Source organism: Argentina silus (assembly GCF_951799395.1).
Source record: "Argentina silus genome assembly, chromosome: 21".
Lineage (NCBI taxonomy): Eukaryota > Metazoa > Chordata > Actinopteri > Argentiniformes > Argentinidae > Argentina > Argentina silus.
This window is the reverse complement of record NC_139675.1, coordinates 9,541,294-9,566,293: the sequence shown is the minus strand read 5'-3', so window position 1 is coordinate 9,566,293 and position 25,000 is coordinate 9,541,294. Positions and strand designations below refer to the sequence as shown.

Sequence of the window (25,000 nt, the reverse complement as noted above, 5' to 3'; positions counted from 1 at the left end):
GCTTTTTGAGGCAAAAAGGACAACCTCGGAGTTTAGTTTAATAAGAGAAAAGCTGCGATATATATCTATATTTGCGGGTTAGGGTCAGGTGTGGCCGCGGGTGAACAAACAGCTGACGCGCATCACTAGTGTGTGTGTGTGTGTGTGTGTGTGCGTGCGTGCGCGCGCGTGTGTGTGTGCACGCGCATGCACGTGTCTGTCTGTGTGTGTACAGCAATTTATAATGTGTGTGTGTGTGTGTGTTCTCCCTTGCAGAGTTCCCCACTCCAAAGACAGAGCTGGTTCAGAAGTTCCAGGTGCTCTACCTGGGCATGCTGCCTGTGGCCAGGCCTATAGGTGAGGAACACATACACACACATACACACACACACACACACACACTGGAGCTTTGGGATGACGTAGGGAGTGTGTTTGACCCGCCCCCCCCCCCCTGCAGGTATGGAAATCCTGAACGGGGCTATAGACAGTCTGATTGGCTCGTCCACCAGGGAGGACTGGACTCCTGTGGCCCTCAACGTGGCTGACGCTACTGTCACCATCAGCAAAGACCAGGTCAGAGAGGTGTCCTTTCACCTCTCTCTCTCCCCCTCTCTCTCTCTCTCTCTCTCTCTCTCTCCCTCCATCCCTCTCTCACTCACTCAATCACTCACTCACCTCACACGCACGCACAAACACACACACACACACCGTCTCTCTCTCTCTATTTCTGTCCAGCTCTACCTTTCTCCTCTTTTCTCCAGCTCCATCTTGTCTTCTATTCCATTGTTCTATCACTTCATTTCTCTTCTGCCACGTCCTCTTTTTGATCTAAACTCGAAATTCAATTGTCTCTTACCGCTCTTTCTGCCGGCGCCTTCTGATGATGTCACTGCCCCCCCTCCACCACCACCACCCCTCTCTTTCTCTCTCTGTCTGTGTCTCTCTCTCTACCTCCCTCTCTCTCTCTCTCTCTCAGGAGGAAGACGAAGTCCTGGTGGAGTGTCGCGTGCGTTTCCTGTCCTTCATGGGCGTGGGCCGTGACGTCCACACGTTTGCCTTCATCATGGACGGCGGGGGGCAGCACTACGACTGTCACGTCCTCTGGTGTGAGCCCAACGCCGGGAGTGTGTCTGAGGCCGTGCAGGCCGCCTGCATGGTGAGAGACCAGCCTGGCCCACCTCAGACCACCTCAGACCACATCTGACCACCTCCGACCACTTAAGACCACCTCCGACCACATCAGACCATATTAGACCACTTAAGACCACTTAAGACCACATTAGACTACATTAGAGCCTATTAGACCACCTCAGACCACTTAAGACCACATTAGACTACATTAGAGCCTTTTAGACCACCTCAGACCACTTAAGACCACATTAGACTACATTAGAGCCTATTAGACCACCTCAGACCACTTAAGACCACAATAGACGGGCACAGACCACATCACTACCCAGATACTAGACTAGTACAGGCCATCTGCATGGTGAGAGACTAGCCCCCTAGCCCCCTTCAGACCCCCACCAGACCACTTCAGAGTACTTGAGACCACGTCGGACCATGTCAGCCTCCTACTCCATCAGAATCCCCTGCAGTGTCTGTGACTCAGAGGGAGAGGATTAGTGGATGACTGGGAGGCACTATTGATCCACCTCAGAACACTGAATGGATACAGATACACACACACACACACACACACACACACATATATATCTATAACAGATATACGGTGACAGGAGAACATCAATCATTACTATTGATCACATACACCAGCCTGTATCTTCCCCACACACACACACACACACACACACACACACACACACACACAGATATATGGAGAGTGAGTGAGTGTGTGAGCGCTGATTCAGTGTCCTGTGTGGTGTTAGATTTACAGTCGAACCTTCTCCTCCTCTGCTCTGCTGGGGTAGAAACACTGCACACTCACTGACTGACTAAGACCCTGGCCCACGCTGATCAACCGCCTAGTCATTTATCTCTCTCTCTCTCTCTCTCTCTCTCTCTCTCTCTCTCTCTCACTCCTCCCTTCTCCTCTCTCTTCCCTCTCTCTCACCCCATCTCTATCGTTATTTCTCTGCTCTCCCCATTCTCTCCCTCATCCCTCTCCTCCCCCCCCCCCCCCCCTCTCTCTAGCTGAGGTACCAGAAGTGTCTGGTGGCGCGCCCCCCCTCCTCCCAGAAGGCCTGTGGCTCCTCCCCCCCGGGGGGCGGTGACTCCGTGTCCCGCCGCGTCTCCACCAGCGTGAAGCGGGGCGTCCTGTCCCTCATCGACACCCTGAAACAGAAGAGACCCGTCACCGAGCTGCCGCAGTAACCATGGAAACAACCACCCCAGATGCTAACCACTACCCCCTTCCACCCCACCCCCCCCCCCACCCCGATTGGGGCCCATTTCAATTTAGTCCAGTTCCAATTCTGAAGTTGAAAAATCCTCAGTTTGAAGGAGAATGATGTTTTCTTTTCGCCTCTTGAATTGGAATCGGAATTGGAATCGCCTGAATTGACTGAATTGAAATAGAATTGACTCCCACGTCATGAACAAGCCCACAGACCAGGACTGGCATCAGACGGGAGAGAGTGATCTGACAACCTGAGGAACCATGGCGACTGTCATGATAATAATGTACATAGAAGCCCCGCCCCCACGCCGCGCCGAGAAGGAGCTCTAAAACATCAAGCAGGAAGTGCTCCTGTGTGCGCAGGAAGTGGCTGAGAGGAGGCAGCGCTGCCTGAACTGTGAACTTTGACCTCTCCATGCCCCCTGACCCGTTGACCCTCGCTGTGTCCGTCTCTGTAAACCTGTGCCTCCAGCATGACCTCACACACCTGCCCACCCCCCCACCCCCCCCAACCCTCTTCACTCACCTGAGGGTGCGTCCTCTCCTTGTCTCCTCTTCATTTTCACAGCATGTTCTCTAGAACTACAACTTCCACGTTATAGAACTACAACTTCATGTGATAAAACTTTGTATAGAAGCGGAAAGGCATTGTGATCAGTGCAAATGAAGGAGACGAGGAGAGGAGACGAGGAGAGGAGACAAGGAGATGAAGCCATTAGTGACGATTGAGTGACGCACCCCCTGGTCACACCTTCAGTCCCCTTCCCCGCTGTGAGCTGTACAATGATCCCGCATGAACCCTTTTCTAGAGACACTGAGCTCCGGACAATACAAGTGATATCATCACCGCTGCTGTTGCTGCTGCTTCCAACACAGAGACAGACAGCAAGAGAAGGATTTAGTCATATTTGCAAGTTTCATTTTTTTACTTTTTACTTTTTTTTTAGGTTTATCGTCTGCCGAGCTCAACTCATTATCGACTGGTCTGGTCTGGATGGTCTCGAAACGAGTGGTGACCTTTCACCCGGAACATGTTTTCTCTTGCTTCCTGTTTACTTCCTGTTTATTGCCTTCATCTTGCCCAAGGGAAGGACAGACAGACGATAGCCATAGCGGATGGAGGGACAGAGGGATGGACAGAATATTTACCCCGCTCCTCCTCCCCCTGTTCCCCTGTGATGAACCACACCAAATAGAGGAGAGATGGACACAGGAACAGAACATGCTGCTCTTTGATTGACACAGGAGGAAAATGACGGGTTGTCCTGTTAAATCCTGCCTCTTCCTTTCAACGCAGGACCAGCGGGGAGTCTCGTCGCCAAGCTAACTCATGCACACACACACACACAGACACACACACACACACACACACACACACACACACGCCTGGAGCAGCATCCCACAAACTAGTAGCAAACCCTGCGTTAGCTAAAATGAGGGAGGGATTGATAAAAGAGTGGATGATGAATGTGTTTTTATACTTTCAAGCGGTCTTGTTGCTTCTTGTTTTCTTTTCTCCGATGCAGCCTGAACTTTGACCTCTGACCTAGGCAGAGTGACCTGTTGACTGATGATGAGAGACACTGCTGTCGAGTCAGCTGCTGTCCACTCCCTCGGTTCGTCTACTTTTGTCTGTCTTCATCAGTGCCACTCATCGCTTACTTTGGTCTGTTTTCATTGCGAAACCACAAAGCCTTCTTCTTCTGTTGTCACGGGGACATTGAAATGTGAACGAGACAAGTGTGTGTGTATATGTATATACATATGTATATATATGTATATACACACACACACACACATACATGTAACATGTTGTCACGTACATTTATCACCTTATAAGCTATTGTTTAATTTCTGATGTCTGTTGTGTTTTTGGTTTGTTTTTATGAAAAGCCTCGAGAGATGTTTTGTTGAAACACACTAAACTGGCCAAAGTGTAAAATATCAATGTATGTTGTATATATATATTAAAAAAAAAAAAACACAGAGCAAATATCAAGAAGGAGAGAGAGAAGAGCGCTGAACATTTCTTATGAGTTTATTTTAAGGTTTAATATCAAGCAAATAAGTTGTAACAGTAGACGTTAATCAAGTGTTTATCTATGCATTATTTGAATCTCAAGATTCATCTTCGAAAAGCAAAAACGGAAAGAAGCAGTAAAGCGTTGCATGCCCCGGTTGCCCCCGGGAACGGTTTCAAGAAGACGACTGTATGTACTGAACAGAAATATTTTTTATTTTATTTATTCTATTTTATAACGATATATATATATAAATATATACTGGTGTTGTTAGGTTGGGCAGCCATTCTTCAATTCGCCCCCCTCCCACTTCCTTGTTTAAGTCACAGTGAAAGATGACCATTTCTGTGTTCCAGATAGCTACACTTACAGATCAGTCAGGGGAGGCTGGGGGAGGTAGAAATCGGAGGACGGGCTCATTGTAACATATGGAACGGAATGACACGTTGATACCATTCCTCATTCCGTTCCTTGCATTACAATGAGCCCATCCTCCGATTTCTACCTCCATCAGCCTCCCCTGAGTTCAGTTCAAACCAATATTCTGCAAATTATACCGTGCACACAGAGGCTGGGAGTCGGTGGTATTTAAAGGGGAAGTTTACTCAAAAATATATTTTTTCTATCTTTCTTGTCAGCTCATTGTTGATGTGGTCCCACTATATACAGCATCATTATGTTCTGCAAAACAAATTGTGCCAAAACGCATCTTGTGTATGTTTGTAGAAGAGGTGTGAAACTCTCTTCATAGAAAAAAGATTACATTTGATTTCTCTCAGATTAAAAACATGCGGTTTCTGTCTGATCAGACCAGGCCAGTAGGCATCGCCAGGAGACCATGACAGGAAGTAAACCTAAGCTGGTTTCTAGGATGTCTATAATGCACACAGTCATGATATTTTGGGACTGACAAGAAATATACAGGAAAAATACATTTTCTGGAGTAAAATTCTGGTTTAATACTGATTATTATGATGATGAAGATGATGATGATTACAATGAAGATGATGAAGATGATGATGATGATGATGGACTCTCAGCCTCTCACACTCTCACACACTCACACTCACAGTTAAACACAAACAGACAGGTGTGTCGGCTTCAGTTTGCTGCTCACTGATTTGTACACCATATCAATATAACCTGTTGTGACAATAAACAGCATATTAAAACATGATACCTGACGGTGTGTGTGTGTGTCTGTCTGTCTGTCTGTCTGTCTGTCTGTCTGTCTGTCTGTCTGTTAATGGAGGAGGAGAGAGAGAGAGAGAGAGTGTCTCTGTCTGTCTGTCTGTCTGATAATGGAGGAGGAGAGAGAGGGGATGGAGAGAGACGAGAGGAGGTGAGGAGAGAACAGGAGGCTGAGGGAGACACTCCGGGAGCGGGAGGGATGGGAGGGAGAGAGGGAGGCTCCACTTCTACTCCCAAGGGGACTGAGACTGGAGGACAAGATAGGGGGCAGGACCCGATCTATGGTCTCTCTTCCTGGTTCCCCCACCTCCTTATTTGGTCTTCCTGGTTCCCCTATCTCCTTATTTGGTCTTCCTGGTTCCCCCACTTCCTTATTTGGTCGTCCCAGTTCCCCACCTCCTTATTTGGTCGTCCTGGTTACCCCACTTCCTTATTTGGTCATCCCGGTTCCCCCACTTCCTTATTTGGTCGTCCCAGTTCCCCACCTCCTTATTTGGTCGTCCTGGTTCCCCCACTTCCTTATTTGGTCATCCCGGTTCCCCCACCTCCTTATTTGGTTGCCCTGGCTTCCCCACTTCCTGATCTGGAAGGATCCGCCAGGGATCTAGGTGGTCCCCTGCGGGGTCTCTTGTGGTGGGGGGGTCTGGCTCCTCTCTTAGGGGGTCTCTTGGAGGGAGAGGTAGATTTGGAATGGGGCTTGGGGGAGCGTTTGGGACGCTGTTTGGGCTTGGTCTTTCCCTTCCTGACTCCCTTCCTTTTCCCCTGCCCCGCCTCCGTATCTCCCTCTCCCTCCCCCTCCTCACTCCCCTCTTCCTCCCCTCCCTCCCCCCCCTCCCCCAGGGTTAAAGGTTTGACCGAGAGGTTGACACTATTTCCAGGTTTCTGTCCAATCACAAGCGCTGTATCCGGGAGGCCAGGCTGCTCCTGGCTGAAGGTGGATGGGGATTGGTTGGTGCGAGCCGGGGGCCGGGTCTTTCTGTGCCTGTCCTTCTTCCGAGCGTCTGATTGGTTAGTGACGATTCCGCTTAGCAGGCCCTTAGCCGCCGCCCGCGCTAACACGTCCTGAACTGTCTCTACCTTTGATGGGTCAGCCTGAGAGAGACAGAAAACAGAGGGAAGAAAGAAAGGAGAAGAGAGAAAGAGAGAAGGGAGGAGCAAAAACACATGAAACACAGGTGAGATATTACCTGGTAGGAAACAACAGCTTTGCCTCCAAAAAAGAGATTTCAAACAAATCAAAGCCTTATAGAATATACTAAAAAGATGCTTTAGAAAATATGTTTCCCCTCCACAGCTTCTGTCTGTACACCCACGCAAGTTGTTGAAACATTGCTTTGCAGGAGAGGAGAGGAGAGGATGGTGTGATGGCTTTACAGAGAGAGGAGGGGAAGAAGGGAAGAGAAGTGGAGGGGTGAACATTATGTTTGATGGCTTTGCAGAGGGAGGAGGGGAAGAAGAGGAGAAGGGAAGGGGGTAAGTGGTGGAGTAGAGAGGGAGAGGAGAGGAGGAGAGAGCATCATGCTTGATGGGTTCGCTGTCTCTCTGAGGCAGACTGGGGAAATGACTCAAAACAGCAGAGTTCCCTCCCTCCCTCCCTCCCTCCATCTTTCCTCAGAAAACAGGCTTGGAGGCAACCACACTCCCTATGGCTTCTATATGGTAGTACTGTTTTATTGTTCAATTGATGAAGGGAAGAATGGGGCTGACATGAAAGAGAATACCCTCCCTGTTACTTATGAGAGAGAGAGAGAGAGAGAGGAGAGATGATTAAGAATACCTTCATATAGGCTGGCATTTAAACAGAGGCAAAATAAATCAGCGGTAATCCTCTTACAACTCTGCTACTTTCCTATCTCTCTCTTTCTCTCTCTCTCTCTCTCTCTCTCTTTCTCTCTCTCTCTTTCTCTCTCTCTCTCCCCCCTCCTATCTTCCCCTCCCTCTCTCTCAGTTGTAATGAAAGTTAAATGGGGAGTGTCGATAGCCCCGCTGAATGTGCTGCAGCAGTAGTTACAATGCGGCTTCATTACGTATTCCTCTCAGTATGACTCTGTCTGGCTCTCCTGCTGTGTGTGTGTGTGTGTGTGTGTGTGTGTGTGTGTGTGTGTGTGTGCGCGCACCTGCCTGCCTACCTGACTGACTGACTGACTGACTGCCTGACCGTGCGTGTCTTAATTCTGCTGTGACGATTATAGAATCAAATAAGTCATGTTTCTCTTTTACGTTCTGATCTCATTCGTTGAGTCACAGTGTTGATCACATTCGTTGAGTCACTACAGTAGCTCCCAGAGGCCGTGAGTACAGTTGCCAGTACAGTAGTTCCCAGAGGCCGTGAGTACAGCTGCCAGTACAGTAGTTCTCAGAGGCCGTGAGTACAGTTGCCAGTACAGTAGTTCCCAGAGGCCGTGAGTACAGCTGCCAGTACAGTAGTTCTCAGAGCCAGTGAGAACAGGACAGTTCCGGAACACTGGAGCGGAAGTACATGACGAGACTAAGCCTCTGTACTCTGCCTCTGTCTCTGTCTCTGTCTGTGTCCTGCTGATAACAATAAAGCTTTACAGAGTTGAATAGACTAGAGAGGAGGGGAGGGAGGGAGACGGAGATGAGAGGGCGGGGAGGGGGGGGCTCTGAGGTTACTTGGGGTGAGTAGTGGAAACTACTCTTTTTGTCTCTCTCTCTCTTTCTCCCTCCCTCTATCATGTGTCTCGCAGTGCATATCCTGACACTTCAGCACTCACTGTGTGTGTGTGTGTGTATATATAACCCACTTCTCTCTACTGTACTAAGAGCCTTACTCCTCTCTGTGTAACTGAATCCATTGATCTGATGTGATTACTCCAGTGAGGATCAGGCATGCTGATTATATTAAACACTGCTGGACAGGTGAAGAATGCTGTGTGTGCACACACACGCACACACACACACACACACACACACACACACACACACACACACACACACACACACTCCCTCAGGGGGAGCAGCATCTCATCTATTTTTTTATTTCACTCGTTTTATGAGCGGGGATGGAGGGGGTGAGGGCATGATAAGGGAGGAGAGGATGGAGGGGGGAGATAGAGAGAGTAATAGGGAAAGCATACAGTATGTGTTATGAAATGAAATGAAGGAAATTCTCTCATTAAGATTGATACATTTTTGTCCCTCTGCTGTTTCTACAATTGGGAAATCATCTTACTTCTGATGGATGTGCTGACATTTTAAGATGAGTACACAAGTAAGGTGTGTGTGTGTGTGTGTGTGTGTGTGTGTGTGTGTGTGTGTGTGTGTGTGTAGAAACGCAGCGGTTTGGGATGTGCAGACACACCCGTCTCCTGACGGATGGACAGTAAAACTTTGCAGACTCAGCACAACTGTAATGTGCTGTCCCAAAGCAATCACACACACACACACACACACACACACACACATATCCATAAACACATAGACTCTACACACACTTTTATGATCACTGACAGGTAAGGGAAGGACAGTTATCATAAAATCTCTCTCTCTCTCTCTCTCTCTCTCTCTCTCCCCCCCCTCTCTCTGTCACCTGCTTTGTTTTCATGTAGGAATTCACCCCTACTGTACAGCCTTTGATGATGTGACTCATGGTTCGTACTGTATCAAGTCATGCTAAAGTTAATCATGTCAAATGTTAGCACTAGGATACTGATCGAATGATCCACAGAAGCCCTGTGGGATATCAACATTCAAATATGAGAGAATTATCATGCTTTTCCATTATTAGAAGGGAATATTTTAGGGACTTAGAAACCCTTTGTTCACTGATGTATTCTTTTAAAAAAAAACAGTCCTCGAGCTCTTTCCAAACTCCTAATCCAGCCAGAGAGCAAGAGACGAGAAAAACGCTCATTTCAACCTGGCTGCTAACCTCCAACACATTGATGTTTGGCCTCCATTTTTGACAGAACATCATCAGCCTCATGAGGAGACAGTTTCTGGCGTGTCTATCATGGTTGTTGCTTCTTCTGTTCATGATGGACACGCCTGCAATTGTTCTCCTCTTCTCCCAGTTGTTCTCCTTTTTCCTCCCGTTCACTTATTCCACAGTGAATATCTGTCTCATTAATGTTTTACAGGAGAGGATGGTGTACGGTTTGATGCAGACAACTCCTATAGAACTGGCAAGGAAAGGGCATCAATGGAAGCATACTCTATAAGCCTCTTCTTAGAGTATGTCATCTTAGGTGTATCTCTGATATATTTAAAAATAATAATAATAATCAGACCTCCCTCCCTCCCCCCCCCCCCTCCCTCCCTCCCTCCCTCCCTCCCTCCCTCCCTCTCTCTCTCTCTCCCTCCCTCCCTCCCTCCCTCCCTCCCTCTCTCACCTCTCTGGCTAGAAGAGTGATGAAACAGCCGTTGGTCAGTTCCGATGGCTCCGCCCTGAAGAACTTGTCCCTGGTTCCGATTCCGCCCCCGTCTGACCTAGAACCACCAGAGAGAACCGGACCCCTCACCCTGGGAGAACAGAACAGAACCACACAGAACAGTCAGAAACCAAAGAAACACACGCACACATGCATGCACGCACACACACACAAACAAGGAGAGGAGGGGAGGGGAGGGGAGAGGAGAGGAGAGGAGAGGAGAGAGGGATGACAGGATGTGGTCTTGGCTGAGTTAGAGGGGGTTCAATGCTAGAGCTGCAGGCATGAAACTGCCCCTCTATAATTCTCTTCCTCTCTTTTCTTCCCTTTTTCCACCCCACTCCCCCCATCCCCAGGATTAACTACTGTCCCCACGGCAACCATGGCCATTTCATCAGCCTGGTTACCAGTCTGTGACAGAGGGCCTCTCTGTCTCTCTGACGCACACGCACGCACGCACGCACGCACGCACACACACACACACACACACCGGCACTCTAGCTGTTATGAAATATACCATAATCATACATATGGAGATCACACACACACATGGAGGTCACCTCAAACTAATACTCTGTTATACGCCCGCCTCTCTCTCCACCTCTCTCGCAGTGTGTGTGTGTCTGTGTGTGTGTCTGTGTGTGTGTCTGTGTGTGGGTCTGTGTGTGTGTGTGTGTGTGAGTTTGTGTCTGTCCATGTGTGTGTGTGTGAGTTTGTGTCTGTGCGTGCATGTGTGTGTGTCTGTCCGTGTGTGTATGAGTTTGTGTCTGTGCGTGTGTGTGTGCACGTGTGTGTGCGTGTGTGTGTGTGTGTGTGTGTGTGTGTGTTTTTCCACCATCCATTGTCATCTCTCGTCTAAATATATATATATAACCTGTTGTGACAATAAACGGCATATTAAAACATGATACCTGACTGTGTGAGTGTGAGTGTGAGTGTGTGTGTGTGTGTGTGTGTATGTGTGTGTATGTGTGTGTGTGCATGTGTGCGTGCGTGCGTGCATGCGTGTGTGTGTGTGTGTGTGTGCGTGTGTGTGTGTGTTTTTAGACCATCCATCATCATCATTGGTCTATCAGCCAGAGCCCAGTGGGAAGGGCAGAGCAAGGATAATCACAATCCCGTTAGCGTTCACGGCTAATACACTCTGTGATGAGGCTGTGACCTTAGCCGTTATGATACATGTTAATTATGCTCAGCGGTGTTCAGCCATAAAGCTACATATTAGCCATAATGCTACATGTTAATGATGCTGTGGTTAGCCGCTAACTATGCTGTATTAATGACCGTATACGGTTAGCTGTTAGGCTACATGATCGCGTCACCTTTCTCATTATGCTCCCATTACATTCAGCTGTGAAACTACTGATAGAATATAGGATGCTATTCATTAAGAATATCATTTTCATCATGGTTATGTTCATGAGGGTGTGTGTGTGTGTGTGTGTGTGTGTGTGTGTGTGTGTGTACCTGAAAGGCAGTAGTTTGGGGTGTGTCTCTGCCTTCTTGAGGACCCTCTTCACCAACAGCTCATTCTCCTCAGGATAGACTGAGCGTGTGCAGTAGACCACCGCCTGCACCTTAGGAACTGAGAGAGAGAGTGTGTCAGAAAGATAGAGGTGTGTGTGTGCGTGCGTGCGTGCGAGTATGTGTGCGTGCGTGCGTGCGTGCGTGCGTGTATCCCAGTATTTCACATGCACAAGTCTCAACACACATCTTCCCTCAGGCTTTATCAATGTGTGTGTGTGTGTATGTGTGTGTGTGTGTGTGTGGGTGTGGGTGTGGGTGCGTGTGTGTGTGTGTCCAACAGAAAAGACAAACTGGTGGGAGTGGTAGATAGTTTCTCATAACGTTGTCATCTTCACTGGCTGGTGATGCATTGGTCTGTATATTGTGACTTACAGTTGTTTCCCGTCATTTCAGGTAAAAGGGTGGAAGAGTATTTCCCTTGCTGTGAACAGAAACTCTGTGCGCGTGTGTGTGTGTGTGTGTGTGTGTGTGTGTGTGTGTGTGTGTGTGTGTGTGTGTGTGTGTGTGTGTGTGTGTGTGTGCGTGTGTGTGTTGTACTCACAGGTGAGGGCGTGTGTGAGGTCTCGTGCCTGGCGGTCGACCAGTGAGTGTAGTCTGCCCTGAGAGACAGAGCCCTGGGACAGATCCTGCAGTAACTCAGGATCTGACAACAGGAAGTCACCCACACACCATTACTGCTCCTGGAACAGATTCTGACACGACACCAGTCATACTCTCTGTCCAGAAACAACCGCTAGCCACAGTGGGGCCAGTGCTACTAATCACACCTGACTGAAGTCATCTACAAAACCATGAGGAACTGAATCAGGGGTGTCGGAGCTGAGCTGGGACAAAAGCCTGCAGGACAGGTATAAACTCTTGTTGTAGATCTGAAAGCCTATCACAGGTCAAGATGGAGCGACAGCCATCTTGCTTATACCTGTCCCATCTGTTTAGATCTACACACACATTTCAGACACTGAGAGCAAAACTCTTGTCTGTTTTTTTTACACATCTGTCTGTCTGTCTGTCTGTCTCTCCCTCTCCCTCCCCCTATCTCCTCACCCCCCCCTTTCTCTCTCTCTCTCTCTCTCTCTCTCTCTCCCTCTCCTCCTCCTCCCTCCCTCTCTCTCTCTCTCTCTCTCTCTCTCTCCCTCTCCTCCTCCTCCCTCTCTCTCTCTCTCTCTCTCTCTCTCTCTCTCTCTCTCTCTCTCTCTCTCTCCTCCTCCTCCCTCCCTCTCTCTGTACCTCCGTGCTCGGTGACGATGGTCTCTACAGGGTTGTTGGCGGCTGAGACGGAACACTGGGGCAGCACCAGGATGACCTTTAACCTTTGAACCCTGGGGTCCCACTCATCCAGACCCTTGAACTCCTCCGACATCACACGCACGTCTGTGGACACACACACACACACACGGACACACACACACGGACACACACATGGACGCGGACACACCCACGGACATGGACAGACACACGTACACACACACACACGGACAGACACTCGTACATACACACACGTACACACACACACGTGCGCGCACACACCTCTGAACATGGGCAAATCACACAGTACTTTTCTTATCAACGAATTAATAAATCCATCCATCCATCCATCCATCAATCAGTCTCCCTCACTCTTGATGTCCATGTTGGTTAGGACCCCCTGTATCTCCTCTCTCTGAGCAGGGGGGCGATCCGCTCCACACACCAACACCCGTCCCGAGCAGGCAGCAGCCAGGACGGCTATGTGAGCCACCGTCAGGGCTGAGAAGGACCCCACCACCATGACATCACTCTCCGCTGACAGCAGGGGGCGCAACGAACACACCGCCAGACACACGCTCCTGTCCTACAGAGAGAGAGGTGGGTTATACACATGTACGCACGCGCACACACACACACACACACACACACACACACAGGCATGCATTTACACACACACACACACACACACACACACACACACACACACACACACATGCGCGCACATGCATTTACACACACACACACACACATGCATGCATACACACACACACACACACACACACCTACCTGTATGATAAGTGTGTGTTCTCTAGTGAGCGGGCTGTTGTGGAGCAGTGTAGTGAGGTGGGGGGGGAAGACCAGTGTGTCGGGGCAGAGAGGGTCTCTACAGAACACACACCCTCCCAGATCACTCACACCACCGGCCTCACACACACCCTGACCCCACAACGCCTCACACACCTCCTCAACACTACCGACAGAGGGAGGGGGAAAGACATTAGTTCTAAGAGAATTCATTAGTTCTACACACACACACACACACACGCACACACACATGCACACTATCCCATAAATAGAGAGCGAGAGAGACAGAAAGGGTAGGTGAGAGATGATCAGTGGAGGAGAGGAGAGGAGAGGAGAGAGGGATGAGTTAGAGGGGGTTCAATGATAGAGCTGCAGGCATGAAACTGCCCCTCTATAATTCTCTTCCTCTCTTTTTTCCTCTCTCTCTCTCCATCCACAATCTCTCTTAGTTCTATGAGAAGCGTGATGTGAAATGATATGCAGTGTCTCAATCTGGCTTCTCTGCTCTGCCATCTGCATAATCAATCATCAACGCCCTGTGTGTGTGTGTGTGTGTGTGTGTGTGTGTGTGTGTGTGTGTGTGTGTGTGTGTGTGTGTGTGTGTGTGTGTGTGTGTGTGTGTGTGTGTGTGTGTGTGTGTGTGTGTGTGTGTGTGTGTGTGTGTGTGTGTGTGTGTGTGTGTGTACCTGCTCCTGAGTGTGTTGACCCATGCGTAGACAGGCAGGTTTCTGCCTCTGTGTTGTTTGGTTCTGACACTCTCAGACAGAACACAGGAGATACTCAGCAGGCCCTGTTTAACTCTACAACGGGCCAGAGAGGCTGCCAGCCTAGTCTTACACCTAGAGAGAACACACACACACACACACACACACACACACACACACAAAATCATAACATGATGACACAGAGTGACATCAGCACAGAACAGTGAACATAAAGCATACACACACACACACAAATGGAGACACACACACACCTGTTCAAACAGCTCTCTATTCTCCTGACTTCCTGCATAGGCTCCTCCCCTGCCACTGCGGAACGCTCGGGAGGCAGGAACTTCCTGTCCTGGAGGTCGTACAGCATCACCATCACCAACGGCAACGAGTCCTCCGACTGCAAGACACAATCCCCATCATCATCATCATCATCATAAAATAATGGTCATTGAATTTTTTTTCCCCTCATAATTCCAATCAATGAATACTCCCCCCCTTTCTCCTCCCCCATCTCTCCCCTCCCCCTCCCCCTCTCCCCCCCCCCCTCCCTCTCTCTCTCTCTCTCTCTCAAGGTCTCTCTGTACTGTACTGTATGGTATGAGGCAGTAAAGGTGTGTTGTGAATTCTAAGGAGCTGTATTGTGCTCTTTTATAGTTCTCATGGTAGCATAACGACCTGTCAGACCGCCAAATTCATCCCTCCACACCGCCCTAACTCGAGATGTGTGGTTGAGAGAGAGAGAGTGTGTGTGTGAGAGAGAGAGAGTGTGTGTGTGAGAGAGAGAGAGTGTGTGTGTGAGAGAGAGAGAGAGAGATAGAGAGAGAGTGTGTGTGTGTGTGTGTGTGTCCAGGTCTTAGGAGGAGTGTTTTATGGCTCCATTCCCAGTGTACCAGTGGCTAAGCACCTCTGTCTCTCTCGACAATGTGTCCTTTGATGCCTCAAACCAGTCTGTCTAGACACACATGCAGAATCGAAACCATTTATTTTCTCCCCTCCTCTCTCTCTCTCTCTCCCTCTCCCTCCCTCTCTCTTTCTCTCTGGCTCTGGCTCTCTCCCTCCCTCTCACTCTCTCCCCCTCTCGCTCCATCTCTCTCTCTCTCCCTCTCTCTGGCTCTCTCCCTCCCTCTCACCCCCCCTCCCTCTCTCTCTCTCCCTCTCTCTCTCTCTGGTTCTCTCTGGCTCTCTACCCCCCCCCGTCCCCCCTCTCTCCCTCTCTCTCTCCCCTCCCTTCTCTCCCTCCCCAGGGATCCATGTTAGTTCAGTGGGAGATTGTGTGTTTAACTCCTGACAGAACCAACCTTTCCACTATGTAAATCCACAGGGGTATCTTTACATGTCATAAAATGTAACCTTCGTTAAATACCTCAAGGTCTCATTGAGATACATATCTCTTTAACCAGAGGGACCTGGTTTCTCTGAGCTTAAATGCAAATTGAGGAGGGTGTAAAGGATGGATAAACAGGTCGAGGGACGTCACCATTTCCTGAGAGGTGTGGAAGCCGCTGTCAATCATGATGTCCTCCAGAAGGTCTTGGTCTGGAATGGAACACTGGTGTGAATGTGGTAAACAATGTGCTTTTCTTTCTGCAGTGCGGGTTTGATTGAATTTTAGCCCACAGCCCACATTGGATATCAGCCTTTTGGGTAAGCGCGCATGTGTGTGTGTGTAGGTGTATGTGTGTGTGTAGGTGTGTGCGTGTAGGTGTGTGTAAGTGTGTGCGTGTGCGTGCGTGCGTGCGTGTGGGTGTGTGTGTGTGTGTGTAGACGTGTAGGTGTATGTGTGCATGTGCATCCGTGCGTGTGTGTAGGTGTGTGCGTGTGTGTTAAATCTGCCCATACACTCTGTGTTATCATTACTCGACAGAACTCAAATATCAGACAGAAAAGATTTAACACATAAATACACACTATTTTATCTCCCGCCCACACAGGTTATCATTCTATTACAGGGAACATAACCCAGACAGAACCTGCGGCTGCAGCAATACAGCTACCTACAGGACGTAGATAGGCAGGCCTTACAGGGGCTGGGCAGGGTCAAAAGAGGCCAAAGCAGAATGGGCTAATTCATTTCCTCATGAATGGACCAGGTTGTAGGGGGGAGGGAGTCATGGTGGGGGTCATCAAATTCACTACATTTTGGTGAAGAATGAAGACTAAATCAAAGTTTCCTGACTCATCAACAGTGGCAAATTCAAACAAATCCACACTGCAGAAAATCTGCCTAAATGTCTCCTTCACTGTATGAATGTACCCTTTCACACGCACAGACACGCATGCATGCACACACACACACACACACACACACACACACACACACACACACATATTTTAGTGTGTTGAAGGTGAGCTCTTTGGCACACACACACTTGCACACACACACACACACACACACACACACTCACGCACATGCACATGCACATGCACGCACACACACATACACATGCACACACTCTCACATTTGAGTGTGTTGAAGGCGAGCTCGTAGGCCTGTCTCTGTGAGCTCGTATCTCGAGCCTCCGGAAGGGGCGTGTCCATCTTCTTCCCGTAGCGAATCAGCCGCTGCTCCACCGGCTTCTCCATGAGGTGCCTCTGGAAAATGGCCGCCGCGTACAGGTAGGCGTGGTCCGAGAGGCCGCAAGGCAGAGTCACCGCAGTGACGGCTAGCACTGAGATAGAGGGAGAGGGATGAGAGGGAGAGGGAGAGGGATGAGAGGGAGAGGAAGAGGAATGAGAGGGAGATGGAGGGAGCAGAGCGAGAGGGAGAGGGAGGAGAGGGAGAGGGAGAGTGAAATTGCTATTTAATTTTTGGTACATACTGTTTTTCCCCACCCCTGTCTCTCAACTTCCTACCTAAACAAGTGGTGGGCCAGACATGTGGCTGAAACATAAACTAAGGATTCCACCTTTAAGGCTATAGGATTGGGGAGGGTAATCTGATCTTAGATCTGTGGTTAAATTGTACCTGGAGCCGGGAGAGGATGGGTGGAGGGGTCCTTGGTGCAGGAGGAGGAGGGGGCTGTGGAGGTAGGGGTGGAGGTGGAGGTGGAGGTGGGGGGGTCGTGGTGTTGGTCCGGTTGGGGGTTGGTGTGGTCCTGTAGACTGAGGTCAGTGAGGCTGGAGAGGAGAGGAGCCTCCATCTTTGAACGAGTGTCAGCTTCCATCCCTGCCACCATCATCTCTGCCAGACCTGTATGGGAGTGGTAACAGGGTTGGGGCACTACCCCCCTGTTTCATAAAGGTCAAGACCCCCTGCTCAGAGGTTTCATGTAGTACCCTGCTGAACCCAGTAGGGGGCAGACTCCACCCAGCCTCCCAAATGGGGGGGGTTGGTGTGGTCCTGCAAACACTGTCGTGTGTGTGTGTGTGTGTGTGTGTGTGTGTGTGTGTGTGAGAGAGAGTCAGTGCCAGCAGCAGGTCATCTGAGTGTGTGACAGAGCAACGCTCCAAGCCTACCTGAAAAGACCAGCTATACTTTACATACACAGATCTAGTTACAGGCGGCATAACAGGGCAGAGGGCACTGTCCTGTGTGTGTGTGTGTGTGTGTGTGTGTGATTTTTCATAGAGATAGACAGGGCAGAACTATCGTCACCAAGGATACGGCCTTACACCTTACCGTCACCACTGTGTGATGATCACACAGACAGCTGCTAACACCGGAGAGGCTTCCGTTTTCATCTAAAATATACCGACTGCGGCTGCGCGCGAAGAACACCGGTTGTTTACCCCGGTAAGCCTCCTCGGAACGAACCCTGACTCTGACTCTGACTCTGACCTCAAGTGTAAGTAAGACGCACGTCGTCAGTCATGGATGACACGCGATCCTGCCGTGCGGCCCGGTGTCCGTTCATGTGAGACCGGGCGCCTGTAATCCGCCACGCGTAATTGGGCTGCACACGGCTCCTCCAGGCGCAATTAGGGCGACAGTCAGATCCGTCATGATGAATAAATGATGAGGCCCTGTCCGTCTTGGGACAATGGTCCACTTGTCATTGACCCAAATAGGCTACGCCTGTCTGACGATCGGACAGGAGAGTGCATCCCTGTTGGGATGGGTTTTTTTAAAAGCCATCCTTCTCATCTCGTTTAAATTCATCAAAGAAGTCTCCCACATTCGTCTCTAACCCATCTCTATGATCTGGTATTATTTGATAGATTTTCATGTGGGTGTTGTTACGTGATTGATAGCCTAGGAGGTCCAGATCAGATGGGGATCATTTGTATCCACAGGTCCAGAGACACTAGTGCTAGATGAGACGTGCACTAATTAAAATAAACATACTTTATTAAATAGAGAAATTAATTGCAAGGCAACGAGACATTTTCCGACGAGTGCCAGGTAAAGTATAGGCTGTTTAACAAGCAGAATTCCGACTTGGCTTCTACGCACATGAGCGAAAAGCAACCGTGGCACGAAATTAATAGGATTAATTTCTGAATAATAATAGCTGATTTACTGTGGTCATTCAGAGTGCTGTGAACCAAATTGAAAATGGACAAGAAGTTTGGCCAACGCTCAGCCAACATGGCTTAGGCCTATTATGAATGAACGAATAGGCCTACTGCTGGATTTAATTAGCAGCCTAAACTGACGCAGACCAGTCATTTTAACGCATGAGGCGCACCATAGCCATGGGCCTTCCATCCAACACTACAGGACCACTGAGAGAATACACAGGCTTAGTGCAAGCTGCATGTAGGCGTTTATTATTGACCTGTTTAAAATTGCATGAGGGAGCTTACCTTGATTGTTTCCAAAGGTGTCAGCAGACAGAATGTTCCAACTCTTTGTCTTTTACAGGAGAATTCAAACTCTCCCTTGAGAAAATCCAAGGTCCCACACTTTTCCTTGAACACGACAGCACAACTGTCTGAGTGTTGTCTCAGAAGCTCTTCTGTTTTAGTGTTCTGTCCCGGCGGAGATGGGAGAGTCCTGCAGTCCCTGCCTCCCGCGCGCGCGCGCGGCATGGCCGTGGAACCCGAGCTTGACCACACCGGTCGCTCAACATTTGCGACGTCATGGTAACAATATGCTAATGCTTTGAAAGGAAGAGTCCCCTTTGAATTACAGGAGCGATGATAGTGCAGCGATTTCCCCCTGCACAAATATATTGACCCTGATGGAAAAAAGTGGGTAGCGATGGAGTTGCATGGGCAGATGAACACGGCTTGAGCACTACAGCCCCGTTGCATGAAGTGTCCAGAGGCTTTTTAGCCTTGGGGCTTTGAGACACTACAGGGCTGACCTGGAACATACTGTGCTGATGTTCCAGTCACATTGTCCTTCTCCAGCACTCTTACAGCAAGTCCAGTGGATGTGTCGTGTAACCAGGCCAGCCCAGTACAGCTCAGCTCGGCTTGGCTCAGCTCGGTTTGGCTCTGTAGTGTGAATGATGGTTATTGTTGATGATTATTTGGCGGACCACTTTGGATGCTGCAAAGGCCCCCCACAAAAACCCATGCATTTATGATTTTGCATAGACCTAACAGTCAGGTGGTTGATTGGAATTCATCTCTTATTTTCATGTCCATATTTGGCCTTTTGAGGTTCCTCCCCATGTTTTTTTTTGTATTCACATAGAATTGGTGAATCAAAATGACTTCCTGCTTTCATACCAGATGTGTCATATCATGTTGAGATGTGTTTGTATGTGCAGATAAGGCCTATAGGAAGCCTGTCTCTCCAACTAAGTAATACCCACAATTGACTCATCTTCTAATGGCTACTTCCAGCATGATAATGCACCATGTTGCAAAGCAAAAGTCGTCTCAAACTGGTTTCATGAACATGACAAGTGTTCAGTGTTCTTCAGTGGCCTTCCCAGTCACCGGATCTGAATCCAATAGAACACCTTTGGGATGTGGTAGAACGGGAGATTCACAGCTTGAAAGTGCACCTGAAAAATCTGCAGGAATTGCATGATGCAATCATGTCATCATGGACCAGAATCTCAAAGGAATGTTTCCAACATCTTGTGGAATCAATGCCACGAAGAATGGAGGCTGTTTTGACAGCAAAGGGAGGCCCTACATAGTATTAGTATAGTGTTCCAAATAAAGTGCTCGGTGAGTTTATATTATATTGTTCATGTTCGAAAGCACTTTGTGACAATCTGTATTTGTTAAACGTGCTATACAAAAAAACATTGGATTCATTGATTTGAATGTTGTCTAAGAAGGGTGCAGATGTCCTGTCAATCATTCAATAGTGTTGTTGGCTTTGCGTGCTGCAATCCCACTGTTGGATGTGTTTGGGACATAGAACATCAGGGGAGGCTGGTGGAGGTAGAAATCGGAGGACGGGCACGTGTGTTTGATACCATTCTTCATTCCATTCCATGCATTATCCTCCGATTTCCATCCTCCGATTTCTACCTCCACCAGCCTCCACTGTAGAACATGTTTATTCGAATAACTTTGGGTTTCGAGTCCTTGGGTCCAAATGTGAGTCATTTGGACTATCATACTACCGTTGCTTATTTATTGTTGCTACCTTTAAGATTGTATCAAGAGCCTGATCTTTATGCATCTTTATGCTGACCCTATGACATGCATATGAAAATGCTTTCTTTCCTATGTTATATAATTTTCTCTGTCCTTCCATCCACTTTTTCTCGTAGAGCATGTTTGGGTCTAAAAGAAGCACGATATACATTTGATGTATAATAATAATAACTATTATTATTATTATTATTATTATTATTATTATTATAGAAAGAAAGGGGTTGGTTTGTGTTTCAAGGATCTGTGTAGTGTAAGTGGACTCATCGAGAGCAACGGTGCAATAAGGAGAGAAATACCGAGCAGGGAAGACAAACGTTTGTCTGAGATATGACAGCTCATTGTATTATGTTTGATTAGGCCTACTCTTCAAATCCCTTTCTGCTGACATGCTATGCTACTGCATCGCTGTTATGGCTCAAATGCAAATCATCCTTTTCTGTTAACGCTTCACCAAATAGTGTCATAATGGAATAATGTACTGCACTGGTGGAGGTAGACATCGGAGGACGGGGCTCGTTGTAATGCGTAGAATGGAATGAGGAATGGTAGCAAACAGTTCATCCACATCCATTCTTACAATAGGTAATGCATACAAAGAGCCCGTCCTCCGATTTCTACCTCCACCAGCCTCCCTCGTACTGCACATAGACGCAAGGTTAGAAACTCAGAGTTTCAGACATTTGTGTGCAGAATTCCACACTGCACTGAAGCTATGAATATGCGTTCAGAAATACCAAATACAATATACTTTTCTGTCAACAAAATCAGATAGCTGTAAGAGTTTAGGCTGCCAGAATTATGTTTTATTTATCTCTAGATACCTTTATTTTGAAATGCTGTGTTCCTATAGAACTGGTATGGCTTAGTTGTACACACTGAATTACAGTTTTTTTTTCCTTAGTTATAGTATTATATTATTATAGTTAATTACATTTCTGCACAATTAAATAATATACACATTCAATTCTATTCAATGAGCTTTATTGGCGCGATAAGACATTAGCTCAAATTGCCAAAGCAAACATATACTCCTTCCTTCTGTCTTTCATTTAATCAGACTGTTGTGCGTCTGTCTCACTTCATCAGTGATGGAGAGAAGGAATACGTGAAGGAGAGGAAGACTCGGATTCATAAGTGGCTGAGCAGTCCCCCGACCCCCACCCACTCCCCCGACCCCCACCCACTCCCCCGACTCCCACCCACTCCCCCGACTCCCACCCACTCCCCCGACCCCCACCCACTCCCCCGACTCCCACCCACTCCCCCGACACCCACCCACTGACATCATACAGTATAATATCATAATGATGTGCTCTCTCTTCCCTCTGATGTGTGTGTGTCAGGTGTGATGTCCGCTCACATTGAGACTAATGGTAAGTTTGAACCACCTGACCATCTGAACAAAAATAGTTTGGAGATGATGAAAGATGCCACATGTAGACTCATTGTAATGTCATTCAGATTTGATTTTTCAAACCACTCTTTTTTTTCTTCTTTTTTTTTCAATGAAAATGTCAGCCCTGCCCCACATAAAGCTGTGGGATGGGGTTGGAGAAATGTTGCCTCTCTCAAATTCCTAGACAGAACTCAAGGACTGACAGTCTGTGACATCAAACTGGGAGCTTTAAACATATTTTGAAGCCATGCTGTCCATTTTTTGTTGACGTTCCTGTAGTTTGTACTTTGGACTACAACAGTCTCATATTTGAAGTTCAGTCAGGACACTTATGTCGGTTTAATCATCAATAATCGTTGTTGAGTGTCGAGCCAAAAGAAGAAAAAATGCTTCGCTGTCCCATTACTTACACAGGGCATTTGTATGTTTGTAATTTGGTGAACTATCCATTTAACAAATGGCGGATTGTGGCATTAATCTAGTTCTGATCTTTAGACCAACCTGTTTTGGAAGAGATGATGTTGCAGTCAGCGTCGGAGGTGAGGGGTGTGTCTGAGCTGAAGACGCGCGCTGAGGACCTAGAGACATCGGAGCCAGAGAACACACTTGTGCTTCCCCCTCTCCGTATCCATCATAGACAGTAATGTATTTCCCTCACTTTTATGTCCAGTATAATTTCAATCGAATGTTGGATCTTCGGTTCCGAAATAGCAACTCTGTGAACTGTAGTTGATGTTGTACAGATCTGGGAGAGGGAGGGAGAGGAGGAGTCAGAGTGTGTGTGTGTGTGTGTGTGTGTGTGTGTGTGTGTGTGCCCTCCCGGGTGATGACATGTGTGTCTGTGCTGATGAAGTACACAGAAATCCATCAGAAACACCAACAGCAATTATTTGTGCAATGTGGCTCTACTCTCTGTCAGTGAAAAACTGTCACTGTAAACCTGAATACAGTTTCTACTGAGAACAAACCTGACAAAGCAGAGGGAGAATAAAGCATTGTTCCACATTTTTACACTGTGATGAACCCCCCTTCCTGCTTCCTTCCTTTTACATTTTATATTGAATTAATAAATAATGTCAGTTCCCTCAGACACATAATGCAATAACCAAAATCTAATGTTTGTTGTAATTATATTGTACATATTTTGTTGTCTCAGTGTATACGGCATATGGCAGGTATATTCAGTCCTCGCCACTAATATTTCCATCATGGCCACTAGAGGGAGCCATAGCCAAAGAAGACTATAACCATGATGACTATCCCCAGTGTGCTGTTTCTGGTCCCATTCCAAACCGACACTCCTGTAGAGTGTGTATGCACTAGGCGTTGGTTTGGAATTGGGCATGTCCCTGTATCGCACTCCCACCTGCGACTCATGCTATAATCAAAGTTTACGGAAACAGCCAGCGGAACTGACCCACATGTCAAAGCAAGTCACCATTCAGTAGACTCCTGTTTGTTGTGTGTTTTACTTTAAAGAAACAACAAGTCTCAAAGAAAGAAGACTGTCTTCATGTCATATATAATCAGAAGTTGGTGTTCATGAAATCAGCCACATCCCACAACCCAAGCCAGTTACCATTCAAAAGACGACCTTCATGTTGCTTTTGAGGGCTGTGTTGTTGACCTGATTAACCAGGGTAAGTAAATTCACTGTGTGGTTTACTGAACAGGGCCTGTGCAACTCTTCTCTAAACCTGTCAAATCAGAGGTCAACAACCCCAGTCCGAGCTATGCTGATTGATATCGTTTGGTTACGGGAGCGTTTTGACGAGGGTTAATCCTCTGTGGCGCTAACAACACTTAGGTTGTGGGTTTGATTCCCGCTGGGACCATACATACTGAAATGTATGCACTCACTGCAATGTAAGTCGCTTTGGATAAAAGCGTCAGCTAAGTGACATATATTATTTATATATATATATATATGTATATATTATTAATAGTATGTAGTCATATTGAATATATATAATGAATACAGTAAGAGACAGTTGGAGCTTTCAGACTAGAGTCTTTAGTTACAGTCACAAACCCTTCCAGCAGGACTGCAGAGTCCGTTCTGTCAGGACTGCAGAGTCACGACCTATCTTCTGCCGTAGAATGAAGACCCACCTCTTCAGGGTACGTCTTGACTGTCCCTCCTAATGACCTCTTCACCCTCCACTACCCCTCTGTACAGTTCCTCTACTGTTAATAGTCAAATGAAATAAAAAAGGATTCCTTCCTTCTTCTAGCATTGTGACTGCCAATGGCCCTGACCCCTAACCCTAACCCTGGTCCTAGCACAGAATGTTTCTTATGATGACTGATGGATAGATGATTCACTTACTTTAGACAAATGTACTTGTTGTAAGTCGCTTTGGTTAAAAAAACGTCTGCTCAATGCCAAAAATGTAAATGTTAAAAAAAAAAAATCTGGATGAATGGGACAACATGAAACCTCAACAGGGGTCTCCCTCATCCAGAGTGCTACCAGTCCTTTCAGTGGGCAGTAAGCAGAGCTTTCAGACATGAGCCCTTTCTCAGTTGTTAGAAAGTGGATCTCTCATGTCCTCTTCTCTGTCCTCCCCTCGGTTCCTACTCAAACCACATTGGAGGAAAAGATCAAGGTTCCTCCCCTTTGATATTGTCCTCCGATGCGTTTTGAGAAGGAAAACGAGTGAAGGACGAAGGAGAGGACGCGAAGACTCAGGGTTTCAAACTATTTAAAAAGGGCCAAAGTGCCCGAGTCTTTGATTAATTTGAATTAATAATTAATAAGAGTTACAAATCTTTCTCACCTTGTTTGAAACAATCTGCCCCTTACTGGATACCGCATGATACAAAATGAAACCCAGACAGACTAATCTCCTCCCTGATGT

At 47.7% G+C, this 25,000-nt stretch overlaps 2 protein-coding genes across 2 annotated transcripts in view; one reads left to right on the top strand and one right to left on the bottom strand.

Moving 5' to 3' along the window:
• The window catches only part of LOC310821199 (amyloid beta precursor protein binding family B member 2-like), a 40,248-nt gene extending 34,616 nt beyond the window's left edge, over window positions 1–5,632 (top strand). Inside the window, 4 exon segments of the mRNA XM_083693148.1 lie at window positions 256–336; window positions 437–552; window positions 956–1,135; window positions 2,134–5,632. Of these exon segments, the coding sequence (XP_083549274.1) occupies window positions 256–336; window positions 437–552; window positions 956–1,135; window positions 2,134–2,313 (557 nt within the window). The 3' untranslated portion in view covers window positions 2,314–5,632.
• Window positions 5,633–6,099: 467 nt separating this feature from the next.
• On the bottom strand, window positions 6,100–23,516 carry LOC310821014 (putative methyltransferase NSUN7; the record flags this gene model as incomplete). The annotated part of the gene is made up of 15 exons (XM_083692856.1): window positions 6,100–6,216; window positions 6,406–6,642; window positions 9,903–10,032; window positions 11,409–11,526; window positions 12,010–12,111; window positions 12,696–12,839; window positions 13,086–13,299; window positions 13,632–13,686; window positions 14,207–14,359; window positions 14,497–14,633; window positions 15,714–15,772; window positions 16,696–16,905; window positions 17,202–17,255; window positions 22,641–22,717; window positions 23,506–23,516. The coding sequence occupies 15 exons, from the start codon at window positions 23,514–23,516 to the stop codon at window positions 6,100–6,102; spliced, it is 1,818 nt and encodes a 605-aa protein (XP_083548982.1).
• Between the last annotated feature and the right edge of the window lie 1,484 nt (window positions 23,517–25,000).